The 14,375-nt window shown below is 41.1% G+C and overlaps 1 protein-coding gene across 1 annotated transcript; it reads left to right on the top strand.

The window, feature by feature from the left end:
* The first annotated feature begins 9,442 nt into the window (after nucleotides 1-9,442).
* On the top strand, nucleotides 9,443-13,875 carry Fam110c (family with sequence similarity 110 member C). Its single transcript, XM_031356551.1, has 2 exons — nucleotides 9,443-10,575; nucleotides 13,707-13,875. The coding sequence occupies exon 1, from the start codon at nucleotides 9,579-9,581 to the stop codon at nucleotides 10,557-10,559; it is 981 nt and encodes a 326-aa protein (XP_031212411.1). The 5' UTR covers nucleotides 9,443-9,578; the 3' UTR covers nucleotides 10,560-10,575; nucleotides 13,707-13,875.
* Nucleotides 13,876-14,375: the final 500 nt, after the last annotated feature.

Genomic DNA, 14,375 nt, shown 5'->3' on the forward strand with positions numbered 1-14,375 from the left:
AAATCCACCTGCCTCTGCCTCCCAAATGCTGGGATTAAAGGCATGTGCCACCACTGCCTGGCATGGTCTGTAATTTTCTTTTTCAGCAAAGCTTTATCTAGTTTTGTGTCAGGGTAATAGTAGGTCTACTAAAGAGAGTTAAAAACTTGCTTTCCTTTTCTATTTTATGAATTAATTTGAGTAGTATTTGCAATAATTCTCTGGAAGTTTGATAGAATTCCACAGTGAACCCATTTGGTCCTGTTTTTTTGTTTTGTTTTGTTTTGCTTTAGTTGGGAAATTTTTTATTACTGTTTCAGTCCCACAGCTTGTTATCTATCTGTTTATTTCATCTTGGTTGTTGATATGACAAACTTCATTGTGTCACATGTGCTATAAATTTGTCCATTTTTTTAAGTTTATAATTTAGTAAATTTTTTAAATGATTTTTTAAATGTTTTTTAAATGTTTTTTAAAATGTTTTTTAAATGATTTTTTTAAATGTTGTTGGTGTTTAGTGTAACATCTCACATTTATTCTCTAATTTTATTGATTTCTCTCTTCCTTTGGATAATTTGGCTATGGGTTCATCAATCTTGTTTATAATTTAAAGAACCACCTCATTTCATTAATACCTTTATTTTTGTGTTTATAAATTTCTTTCCTGATTTTGATTATACCTTATCTTCTACTGTTGTTGGGTTTTTGTTTGTTTGTTTGTATTTTTCCAAGGTGAAGAATGTCCAGATTGATTTCCAGAGTGGTTGTACCAGTTTGCAGTCCCACCAGCAATGGAGGAGTGTTCCTCTTTCTCCACATCCTTACCAACATGTGTTGTCACCTAGGTTTTGATCTTAGCCATTCTGATTGGTGTAAGGTAGAATCTCAGGGCCATTTTGATTTGCATTTCTCTGATCACTAAGGACTTCAAACATCCTTTCTTAACTCTGGCTGGCTGGTTTAACTCAGCTATTCTGGCTTAAATGCCTCTCCAAGCTGACTGATTCAAACTGATTTCTTTTGGCTTCTCACTGAGTTGCTTTGATTGGCCTCAAACTGGCAATTTATTCTAATCATCTGGCTCCTTTTTATTCTCTGGCTCCAACTGCCTCTACTGACCTGCACTGCGTGAACTGAATGGAACCCACAAACAAACTCAAGTAAACTCAACTGAACTGCACCAAACTGCTCTGAACTGAACTCGACTGAACTATACTCAGTCAACTACCCTCCATTCCTAATTCACTCTGCACTGTTCTTAAGTAGCCCCTCTTTCCTCTCTCTTTCCTCTCTCTTCTCATGAGAGCTGAATGTATCCTGTCTCCGATTCATTCTGTCAAATCTTTTTCTTATTTTTTACTGTGTCTGCCCCTCAACTAGACTTCACTTTCAAACATGGCTGTTTCCTTGCACAAACTAATTTTATTTTCTTTCATTGCTTGGGATTAAATGTGTTTACTAAGGGTGTGTCTGTATTCTAGCCAGATCACACAGACCTAGAAGGTCTTTGGGTGTGATTCATTACCAGAGCAGCCATGTTGATAGATTAAAATTCTTCTACAGTGACCCAAACATCATTCAATAGTGTTATTCTCCATGAGTATATGCATTTTCTGTATTTTCTACTGCTATTGATATCTATCTTTATTTCATTATGGTCAAATGGAATACAAGATATTATTTCTATTTTTCTATATTTGTTGAGACTTTGTTTCCTGATATGTGATAAATTTTGGATAAATTCCATAGCCTGATGATAAGAGTATGTATTTAGTGTTAGGGTGGAATGTTCTGTAGAGATTCATTTGATTTATGATATCATTTACTCCAATGTCTCTCTATTTCTTTTGTCTGAATAACTAGTCTATTGGTGAGTGTGGGACGCTGTAGTTTCCCACTATCTGTTACTCCCACTATATGGGGAATATTATAAAACAAATGCCAGTAGTATTTGTTTTATAAAGTTAATCATAACTGTAACTGGTGAGTATGTGTTTAGAATTGGAAAAAATGTAAGTGCTCAGTTGTCCACTTTTTGTAAAATTACCTGCTGATTCCTAAACATGGTATTTCAGTACCTTCTTGGTATGGAACCAGTTCATTTTAAGCTTTAATTTTTAATGGTACTTTTAATATTTTCTGTGGCCAACTTTCTATTTCTCAAATTGTCTGTCTCCAGTGGAAGCCTTTGTCCCTGGGGTTCCCTGTGCCAGAGTACTTCCACCTCCAATCTTCTCAGACTGAAATACTGCTTGAAGCTTCCACCTCAGATTGGATTTTATATTCAACATGCTGTTTTATGACTCAGAGTTGCTCAATGGCAGCACTGAATCATGTTCCATTTCACGGGATAAGGAAACCAATAAGTGACTTTACATAAAAGGCTTTTTATGGAGCACTGCCTTTCTTAACATTTTCTACCCTGGAATAAACAATTCAACTGAAACTGGAGCTCCTGCCTCATTCTTCTTCTCCCCAGATGACTTATCTATAGTTAATTTGCAATCGTCATGTCATATTTTATACATGTCTGTATATGCACAGTAACATGTATTGCTGTTATTTTAAATGTATTTAAACAGTATTCTGTAATTCATCTTTTAACTGAGTAATGTTTTTCCAAATTTACTGAAGTTCACACACATAAATCTAGTTCATTCAGTTATTTAGTTGACTAAATTTTTTTCATTTGCTTCATGTTTCATTTCTATACTTATGGGGTTTTTTTGAGATAGGGTATATTAGTCAAGATTCTTTAGAGGAACAGAACTGAAGTAAAAATCTATATATATTCATTACATTATATATAATATTTATTTATATGTGTGTACATGGTTTTATATATGGGTTTTATTTTAATGGCTTACAAGCTGTAGTCCAGATAGTTCATCAATAAATTTCTATCAACAGAAGGTTTAAGAATCCAGGAGTTCTCTGATAAGTGGATATTAGCCCAGGAGATAGGAATACACAAAGTGCAATCCACAAACTACAAGAAACTCAAGAAGAAGGAAGACTTCATTCCTTCTTAAAAGGGGGAACAAAATATCCATGGAAGGAGTTGCAGAGACTATCTATGGAGCAGAGACTGAAGGAAGGATAATCCAGAGACTGCTCCACCTGGGAATCCTTCCCATATTCAGTCATCAAATCCAGACACTATTGTGGATGCCATCAAGTGCTGGATGACAGGAGCCTGATATAGCTGTCTCCTGAGAGACTCTGCCAGTGCCCAACTAATATGGAAGTGGAGGCTCACAGCCATCCATTGAACTGAGCACAGGGTCCCCAGTGAAGGAGCTAGAGAAAGGACCCAAGGGGCTGAAGGGTTTGCAGCCCCTTAGGACAAACAACAATATGAACTAACTAGTACCCTCAGAGCTTCCAGGGACTAAGCCACCAAAGAGTACACATGGTAGGACCTATGGCTCCAGCAGCATATGTATAATAGAGGATGGCCAAGTTGGTCATCAATGGGAGGAGAGGCCCTTGGCCCTGTGAAGGTTCTATGCCACAGTGTTGGGGAATGCCAGGGCCAGTAAGCAGGAGAGGGTGGGGTGGCGAGCAGGGGAAGGGGGCAGGGAACAGAGGTTTGTTCTTGTTGTTGTTTTTTGTTTTTTGTTTTCATATGAAGAGAGATTTCGTATGACATGTAAATAAAAAAAAATCTAATTTAAAAAAAAAGAAAGAGTCCAGTAGTTGCTCAGTCCTCAAGGCTGGAAGTCTCAACTGGTTTTCAGTATAACCCAGAATCCCAAAGAAAGTAGGCTTTAATGTCAGACAAAGAGACATTAACCTTTCTTCTTCCTTCTTCTTTATATAGGCTTCTAGAAGAGGTAGTCCATATTAAAAGTACATATTCAAACCTCAAAAATCCTGATTGTAGTGAGTCTTCTCACTTTATATGATTCAATTAAGAAAAACATCACCCACATGTACCAAGTCATCTGGATTGTAGTTAATTCCAGATGTAGCCAAGTTGATAACTAAGAATAACCATCACAATCCATCCCTTATCAACTTGATACACAATCTTATCTCCTTAGGTCATGCTTAAATCGTAAATGAAAACAGTAACCAGTACATAATTATGCCTAACATGATGTAACTATCCCGTGTACAACCACAAACATATTACATGTTTAATCAAGTCACAATTATGCCAAACATGATAGAACTATTCTTTCCTTGAACAAGCCAAAACAAACTATAAATTTAGACTTGGTGGCAATGGCACTTGAGGGACACTCTTTTAGTATCTTCAATATGATAACCACTGATAGTCTCTTAATTGATGTTACATTATAGGATAAAGAAATTGAGGAAGGAAAAATACAAATATCTCTATAAAACACATTTTTAACAAAATAAAACAGAAACACTCACATCAGTTATAATCCTTGTTTCTGTAATTGGTCACATGGCCTTAACTGGTACTTGTAACTACCCCCTTCTGTTACCCATTCTGGATTTTCTCCACCTCAGCAAGCACCTCATCAGGTCTCTTTTCCTAGAAGAGTGACCCATACTGCCTGGAGTGTCTGTTTCATTTGTCAATCTGCTTGGATTAGGCTGTTGTAGTTTCCTGTTGACTTTAGTCACAGGACATAGTAGCACCAAGAGATACCCCTAAAGCAGCAGTTCTCAACCTGTGGGAAAAAAAACCCTTTGGAGGATCAAATAACCCTTTCATAGAGGTCCCCTAAGACAATCAGAAAATACAGATATCTACATTAAATTTATAACAACAGTAGTAAAATTACAGTTGTGAAGTAGCAATGAAATAATTTTATGGTTGTGGGGTCAGCTCAACATGAGAAACTGTATTAAAGGATCACAGCTAACACCCAGCTCATGATGGCCAGTTCAAGTCTTGGGTTAACTTGTTGTTCCATTGCCAAATGTTCAGTTCCTACTAAAGCCCAATAGCAGGTCAAGAGCTATTTCTCAAAGGGAGACTATTTGCCTGCAGATTATGGTAAAATCCTGCCCCCGAATTCCAAGGTTTTCTTTGGTGAGTCACCTACAGGGGCCTGCCAAAGGCTCCAAATGGCATCTCTGTCTTCCAGCGACGCCTCAAGTACCATCAGGTCTGCTGGATCATACGGTCTAAGTTGTAGAGCAGCCTGGACCTGTTGAAGAGCTTTCCTCCTATTCTGAGCTCTACTCAAAGCTAGAAGCTTTCCAAGTAACTTGGTATATGGGCAGAAATAACACACCCAAGTGAGGAATATTCTGTCTCCAGAATCCAAATAAGCCCAGTAAACATTGTGCTTGTTTCTTGGTGGTAGGAGGGACAAGGTGCACTACTTTATTCTTCACCTTAGAAGACAGATCTCAGCATGCTCACACCATTAGACTCCTAAAGAATTTCACTGAGGTAAAAGGCCCTTGAATTTTTTTGCTTGCTTTATTTCCCATCCTCTAATGTACATATGTGCTACCAACAAATCCAAAATTTTTTTGCTACCTCCTGCTCACTTGGTCCAATCAAGTGTAATGTCATCAATACTGTGAACCAATATGATGTTTCATGGAAGAGATAGATGATCAAGATACTAACTAACTGTTATGATACAGTGCTGGAGAGCTAATATATCCTTGAGGGAAAACTCTAAAGGTACACTTCTGGCCTTGCCTACAGATTGTTTCTGGTGGTCTTTATGGACAGGTACCCAGAAAGAGGCATATGATTAGACCAATAGCTGCCTACCATGTACCAGGAGATGTGTCAATCTGCTCGGGTCAGTCCACCACACCTTGTACAAGCTGCTGTATTCAGAATGTATTACCATATGTCACATGTGCTTTCTTACTATGTGTTGATTATTTTTTTCCTGTTACATTTTCAAATTGGCTATTGTAAATGATGCTGATTTAGTATTTCTTGTTCATCCTAATAACTTCATGTAGCTCACCTTAGAGGTTTTTGCAGAGACAATTAGATTGTTTATAATGAGGGAAAGTTTGCCCTTCTCTGAAGCACTTAGACTCTGCAATTGTTTCAGGTCTTTCCCTCCCATTCACTGGGTGGCATATTCAATGTATTTTACCACCATATTGCATATGTGAATCATATATTATAATTTTATAATTACTATTTATTTATTATAATATGATTCCTTACACTGTTAATGTATATACAGAATGTTTTCTAAACCCATCATTAGCCAGGCGGTGGTGGCACACACCTTTAATCCCAGCACTTTGGAGGCAGAGGCAGGCAGATTTCTGAGTTTGAGGTCAGCCTGGTCTACAGAGTGAGTTCCAGGACAGCCAGGGCTACACAGAGGAAACCCTGTCTCGAAAAACCAAAAAGAAAAAAAGAGAGAAAAGGAAAACAACTAAACCCATCATCATTAAGTGTTGCTGATGTAGGATGTAGGAGTAGAAAGAATATCTTATCAGAAAACTTGGACAGTTCTCTTCTGTTCCTATTTTCTTGGAACATTTGACTTGAAACATTGGGAAGTGTGGACTCAATAATGTGTACCTTGAACAAATAAATGAAGATGCTTCCTCTGTTTTCTCCTTCCATTAATAATTATGATTATGGCATAATACCATTGGTTAAGTATTTAATTCTTGTGACTACATTAACTGTTAAAGGACATTGAGCATTTCACTGAGAGCATTCCATTTCCATCTGGGATATCAAGACAGTCTAATTAATAAAATTTTGTTTTATGGCTTATACTATAAATACCTGCAACATTGAAATAAGAACTGACTTGAAGCAGATGATGTTAGCACTCAGTGGTAAGACCTTACAGCATGTCACTGGCATCTAAACTATTCCGCTATACTGTACTTATAAGAGAAAAATACATTGTCACAGTTTTATTACAAAAAGTCACGACCTTACAGATGCCTGTAGCGTCCCAGGACCCAGTGTATATGCTGAACAGTGCTTCTAAATTTGTGCTATTTAAAATTATTTGCTTAACCATGGCTATTTCCCAATCTAAGAGCTAGGGGAAGCTAACTGTAAAGAGTTGCGAAATGTTCCATTAATGATGGGTGTACCGTGCCAGCCTCCCAATGCTGCATGCATGTCCAATCCAGCTCTTTGTCTACAGCAACAATCCAACTGCTCTCAACACCTCTCTAGGATAAGCCAAGGAGAGCGGTTATAAGAACATTAACCCATTCCTTCGCAACTAGGGCTTTTGAGGTGGATACTACGAAGGAAATGAGTTCAAAGTTGATGCTCCCAGTTGAGCAATAAGAATAGTTTACTGAGACAATTCTCTCAGTTTAATTTCGGCTCCAATTTTCCAGTAAATTACATTAAAATATGGAAAGTTATGAGTAAATGTGATTAATTTTGTCTAATAAGTGTGTTGAAATAATTCTAGAGAGGGTAACTGGATATGTTCAACTTTATACATGGATTCAGTAGACATATTGGAAAGGAAAATAGTTGACTAACTCATAACCACTATGATCAAAAGAATAATTACTAACTTCTATTGAAAACTTGCTCTGTTCCCAATCAAATCCTTTTTTACATAAGCCATCTGTGGTTTGAATATGTATGGCTCAGGAAATGGCCAGTATCAGTAGGTGTGGCCTTGTTGGAGGAAGTATGGCACTTTGGGCATGAACTTTGAGACCCTTCTCCTAACTCCCTGGAAGCCAGTCTTTTCCTGTTTGCCTTCAGAACAAGATGTAGAACTCTCCGCTCCTCCAGACCATGCCTGCCTGGATGCCGCCATGCTTCCTGCCATGATAACAGACTGAACCTGCAAGCCAGCCCCAAGTAAATGTTGTCCTTTGTAAGAGTAGATGGAGCCATGGTGTCTGTTCTTGGCAAAGGAAACCCTAACTAAGACATCCTCTCACTAACTGGAAAACCAGCAGATGAGTAGTGCTTTACAAATCAATAGTTTGTGTTTCAGCTTCTTAAGGAGGTTGACCACAGACCTAGCCTCTACCTGCTTAGCATATCACAGCACTCAGTTCTTCTGAATCAGAATGGACATTGCAAACTATGAAAACAGGATTAACAGATGACAAAGCAAAGACCCAAGAAGAGGAGATGGCTACCTTTCCAAAAATATGTGGTTAGCGATAGAGATGCCAAGTTCAGACATATAGAAGGGCATAGGTTCTTGTAGTCCTTTCATAACTGCCTTTGCTAGGAGTCAGCAACAAGGATTCCCTCCCCTCAAGTGTGAGGGCTGCTTCCTCCGACTTAGACACCAGACTTGATGGGTAGTACTAGGCCTGCTAGGTCTCCTTGAATCTGTGCAAGAAAGCAACCCGTTCTAGGTACTCATTCTCTGGATCTTCAGTCTCACGTTCTCTTCATTTCTCTCTGACCCTCGTAAGTTATTGAGGACCCTCCCTTTTTCCAACCAAGGGGGGAAAATATCTCATTTGCTCATTTCCAACCGGTGGACAGTCTGATTTTCAGCTGACTTGAGCCTCCATACGGTTCTTCCCTGGCTCACGAAACATACTTGCTGTGCTCCTCTCTTTTTAGCAAGGCTTCTGTACCACTCCTGTGGTGCAACGGCATTCAAAGCTCGTTCCCAGAAAAAATTGGACTAAACCCTGCAACTGTGTGCCCAGAGCATGTAACTGCAGCTTGAGCTGATCAGCAGGACCTGAGACTCTGGCCCCACAAAGGGGATCACGTGAGCATTTCACTTGCCTGGCAGCTATTTTCAGTCTTCTGTCCAACTTTTTGAACGATGGAATTTTGGAAATATCTTTCGCATTCTTGGTTTGATCTCCCTTGCTGGCAAACCCTAGGTTTTCTCATCGCCTGGGTTGATTCTTACAGGTGTTAGGTTTGTCCACCCAATGACTTCTGGATTTAAGTGAGGTCTCAGGTGGCTCTTGGGTTCTGTCAGCCCAGACTAATCTTGACATGGTAAATGTTTTCTTTCGTACCCTGTTTCCTCCAAATAGTACATAGAAACTACAGAAATAAAACAGAAAAATTTCCAAGTGTAATGAGATCACTTTAAGAATTAAAAGGACATTAACGATCGGTGTGTATGTGTGAAGGGGTACGCGAGGGCGGGGAGAACTTCTTCCTGACCCTTATCTCTGGAATCTTGAGCCCCCAGTAAAGAAAAGACCTCAAAGACTGACAGCTGGAAGGAAGCCTCAGATGCCGGCCGCTGAGCAAGTAGACTTGGTCCCTTTCAGCCTTAAAAAAAAAAAAAGGAAATTTCCCCACCTTCCAGCAGAGGGAGTACAGACGGGGTCGGAGGAGAGGGTAAGACAGGAGAGAATATTGGCTGGAGACGAGGGGTGTTTGGATGTAGTAGGTAGGAAGCAAGAGATGGGGCACCTGACAGGAGGCTGGGGTGGGTTTGTGTGTGTCGGCCTGGGAAACCAAAAGGTGAGGGGCGGGGCCACCAGGTGTAGGAGGTTCAAGTCCTGGGTGGGAGGAGCGAGCTGGCGCCGGAATGATTCACCTTTCACAGCCACTCTGGCTCGCCCCAACTCCGGATCTGGGCGGAGGGGCCGGAGGGCGTGTTTCTCCACCCCCTGCGGACTTCGGAACCGACTTGGGCAGGGTGGCGCCGGAACAGGAGTAGTCTCTACTGGACACCAGCTTGGTGGGTTCGAGTCCTGCAAGAATGCGCGCCCTGCCGACCCTGGACTCGCGTGCCAGAATGCGGCCACCTCTCGGGGACCCCAGGGCAGCGGAGGGCACTCTCACCGCACCGCCGACGAACAAGAGCGCTGTGGAGAGACTGGCAGCGGACCGCGCCAAGTACGTTCGCAGCACGCTGGGATCTAGCCGGGGTCCTGTGTCCGAACACAGGGTCCCTGAGGCCCCAGGGGTGCAGCACCGCAACCCGATCCCTTCGGCTCTTGCCCCAGCTCCTGTAGCCCGCAGGGCTATCGCTCGAAAGCCTCTGAGACCTGATTCATTGATCATCTATCGGCAGAAATGTGAATTCGTACGAGGGTCAGATGCAGACTGTTCCAGAGTGGGACTGATGAAGAAGTTTTTCCAGGGGTCTGGCAAGGACAAAATGGCAGTGGCCCCTGAGACGACCGGGGTGGCTGATGAGGATAAGAGGAAGGAAACAGAGGCCACTTGGACTAAGTCGAGCCAGGCAGCAGCCGCTAGGCCAGCCTCGATGGTACCACCTCCAGCCCCTGTAGTAGCGGTGAAGTCCCCAGCCTTGCCTTTTGAAGTGGCTCCCAGGGTTCCTATCGGACGCTCCGGCGTGGAGCTGCGAGTGTCGCGTAGCAAAGGATTGCAGCGCTCTCAGTCAGACCTCAGTTCCCGCTACTCGATAGCCAGGGCTGAGTCCGACACCTTCTTCCAGTATTGTGGCCTGGACCCTGACGTAGTGGAGGCTCTCGGGAGGGAGAACTTCTCTGCTGGATCCGACTGTGTTACACTCAAAGTGCGTAGCGTGAGCATGGCTACTTCTGATAGTAGCTTCTCCAGGCACAGCGAGGACGGCTTGCAAGAAGAGGAGCTCCTGGAGCAGGTGCCTAGCACCACCTCTGTCGTAGAAAGGAACGCCCGTATCATAAAGTGGCTGTTTACCTGCAAGAAGGCCAAAGAAACCCCCAGCCAGAAATTGCAGGAACCTGCCTGATTGACATCTGATCCAGGTTAGTGCCAGGAAGCTGGAAGGTGGAGTTTGTGTGTATGAGTGCTGGCTACGCTGAGTGCTGGCCAATCACAGCTCATGGTTAATATATAGCTCCTACAGTATGAAAGCACCCAGGTGCCCTCCTTGTGTTGAATCTGAGTGCACAGAAAGGTCATTAAGTTAATGCTCTCCCTGCCGCCTTATTGTAGTTAAAATGGAAGAAACCTGAAGTTCAAAACGCTTCCTGGCTGCAGGTTTACACTGCGGCCATTTCCTGTTTTGAAAGTAGCATCTGAGCTTTAGGCCACTACGCACCTGGACAGACTCCTGGTGGGTCTTCCTGATGTCCTCAGGGCATCCTTGGCTCCCGGTAAACCCTGATGTCCCATTTCCAGCAGTAAGGAAGACTCCAGACACTGTCCTCGCCCAGGCTTTGAACTGTTGAGAACTTAATATCTCTTTAGTATGAAAATATCTGTAGTTGAATTGTTTTGAAAGTTTCCATTTTCGGAACTGAAGGCTCTGATCTAGACTGTGTATCCCAATGTAAACTGCTGTGATTTTATTTGTTTGTTTGTTCCACTGGTGATAATACGGAATAGAAGCACCTGGTCGAGGATTTAACCACAGGCTCCTCTATCCTCAGCCTGTTATGAAGAGCTAAGGCTACCCACCCTGCTCCTTCTGATTTGTTATGAATGTTCCTTTGGAGTAAGAAAGAGGAGACACTTTTATATGAATATCTTTAAGAACAAAGCATTTAAACATTTCAACAGCTTTCTTTCTTTTCATTCTGCCTTTGAGAGCAAGTTACTATGAAAAAATTTTAAAAATCATTACATTTTTTGGCATTGAGATAAATACTAACTGAAGACACCCCGATAGAATGTGGAATCTCAGGGGACAGACCCCCAAGATGGTTAGACTCAGCCAACCTGTGTTTAAGAACAACAGAAGTCCCCAAAGTACTGTTTAGTGGCCATTTACACAGATGTAAAAATAGTAAGGAGGGACGAGTTAGCTTTTCTTAAGGCTCAAGACTTAAGTTCATCCTTATAATGTATTGAAGATTTGCATATTATATTAGTATGCATCCCCAGGAAATCTATACAGGTGATAACAATAAAGAGAATGACAACAAAAACAAAAACCTATATCAATTTGTATTTGCACAAAATTGTCCTTGAATCTGAGCTATGTGCATGATGGCAAGGGTGTGCCATGGTGTCACTGTGGGTGTTGTGGCATAGACAGAGGGAACCAGCAAAGGACCACGTGCACACATATTAAGGCTGACTTGTTTTGTCTACATTTTAAAAAAGGGCACAGCAAGAGGGCATTCATCTTCTGTATTTTACTTTCTGTATCATCAAAAATCTGTATAGTTTTGTTCTGTGAATGAAACCCAAGAGAAGAATTACCTATTAGAATGATGTGTAAGAAAGCATCCTTTGCCGTAAGATAAACTTGGAATATAAATAATGGTGAGGTAACGAGATGGCATACAAATAAGCTGAAATAAAACCCAGGAGACAGTTGCCCAGATCTTCTCAAAGCTTCTGGGTGGTTCTAGCAGTCACCACAGGAAGCTTACCTCATCACTTTACTCTGCTTCACCCACGAAGCCGCCTGTGCTATGTAAGCATTGCAGAGTTGCCTGGAACATTGGGATGGTGAAGTGACATTCCCAGGCAGTCTCCAGCTGATTGAGTTGGTAATTTGCTCTGAGCTCCCTTCACTTCCTCTAGACTCTGTTCTCCAAAAAGAGCAAGTCTGGGGCCAGTACCAAAGCTTACTACAGAGCATGCCTCTGCGGTTCTAACTCGATTCCTAGAGTATCTAAAGTTACGGAATAAAAGAATCAAAAACAAATGTAAACTCAGGTTTTCTTCTAGTTTGCATTTGTGTTGAAATGGGGCTTTGTAACTTTACAGAATATTTGAGATAAACAAGGGTGGCATTGTGAGTGAAAGAATAGGAATATAATTTATATCAGAGATTGTCAACCTGTGACTCATGTCCCCTTTGGGGGACAAACTGTACTAAAGGGTGGCCGCATAAGAAAGGTTGAACCACTGATTTTCATGAATGTTTTGTCTTCTTAGTTAAACACTTATAAAACATAATAATATAAACATTCAGAATTAAAGTGCAAGTTTATAAATTTTTTACCTAGTGGAATAAAACATTTGCTAGTCAAAACTGAAAACAGTGTAACTGCAAACTGAAAACAAAGAATCATAGGATTCTCATTCCATCCACTCTACCCCCAGCTCAGGACATGAGGAGATGGACAGTCATGCATAGACCATTTTAGCAGTGTTTCCCGGAGTATAAATCCAGAGCATTGACCTTCCATTTCCTAGTTTTCAATGACCATCCTGTCCATCAATTTATCAAAGGATTATCTGCTGAAACTTAGATTTTTCTGACATTTTAAAAATAAAATATATAAATTGCTGGTTTTAATATTAGCATAAAAAGTGATAGCTTGTCCTTTGGGATGGTTAAAGATAAGCATTGCTTGATTTTTGGACAAAAATTAAGATAATCACAAACACCTTCACATTTCCACTTTGTAAAGAAAGGGGACCTGTGGAAGCTCTAAACAGTCTCACATATGTGGAAGACAGGCGCTCTGTTCCCCTCTGTGGGATACACTGGGATCTCTTCAGTCTGCACTGGAAACTCTACAGTCGTCTCCAGAACAGAGTGTAAACAAGTAGCCCAAAGCACTAAGGCCATGCTTCCCTGCTTCTCAGTCAGCACCCAGACCTGTTGGAGCTCATGGTATTTAGAACAGCCTTTGTTTGCCTCAAGTGTTCCAGTGGACAGCCTATCTTGCTATTAGTTTCCTTGTTCATCTCTAGAGGAGCTAACTCTGCCTCTGTCAGTATTCCATCCCATGAGCTACTGGAGGAAAGAGAACTTTCAAAATTCCAGGAAAAGGCTCATAGGGAGAGATTTTTTTTTTTCTTTAGAGAAGCCAGATAAATCTCTCCATAAATTTTTTTTCAAAAATTTAAAACACAAAAGATGTTTTAAAATAATAGAGCCGTCATAAAAGCAAGCACAGGCGAGGCCGTGCCTTGTTGTACATGTTACTGCAGATGAGAGCTCACTCAGGGTTCTTCTCTGTTTTCTCCACAGGATGCAAACTTCCCCGGTGGTGAACGGACCCTTCAATTGTAGGCGTCTGAGACTCCAGAGCTGTGTGTTTGGTGTATCCCAACAATCCATAATTGCTGCTGTCCTAGGAATAAAGTACTCTGTTATAAGGTTTATCTATTAGCCATGATGGCATGCTGTGGGGAAGATGGGAGCGCAGATATTAGAGACTGTGAGAAGGCCCTTGTAAGAGGACAGCTGAAGAAAAGGCAGCTCTTGGAGTATATTTTTAGGACATTTGTTGGTCTGATTTAATGATGGTTTCTGCAATGTGTTTTGATAATATTTAATATTAATAAATCAAATATATAGGCATTTTTAAAGAAAAGAAGAAAGTCTGAACTCAAGCATGGATACAATGGTATTCTTCTTTCAACTAATTTATACCACTTAATGTTCTATGAGCACAAAGAGCTATTAGTCTATTGTGGCTGAGACAATCACCTAACACACACTGGTTTCCAAGCCTCCCTATAGAACTAAACTTCAGTTATTCCTATGTTACACAACTGATAGTATTTTGTAATTATTTGGGAAAGACATTTAAAATCACTTGAGGGCTTCATATTCATTTTGTTAATGCCATGTTCAGCTTGGCCATAAGTATGTGGTGGCACCCATTGAGAGATTCATGAGAATTGAGATCCTGCT

The sequence above is a fragment of the Mastomys coucha genome, unplaced genomic scaffold, assembly GCF_008632895.1.
Source record: "Mastomys coucha isolate ucsf_1 unplaced genomic scaffold, UCSF_Mcou_1 pScaffold6, whole genome shotgun sequence".
NCBI lineage: Eukaryota > Metazoa > Chordata > Mammalia > Rodentia > Muridae > Mastomys > Mastomys coucha.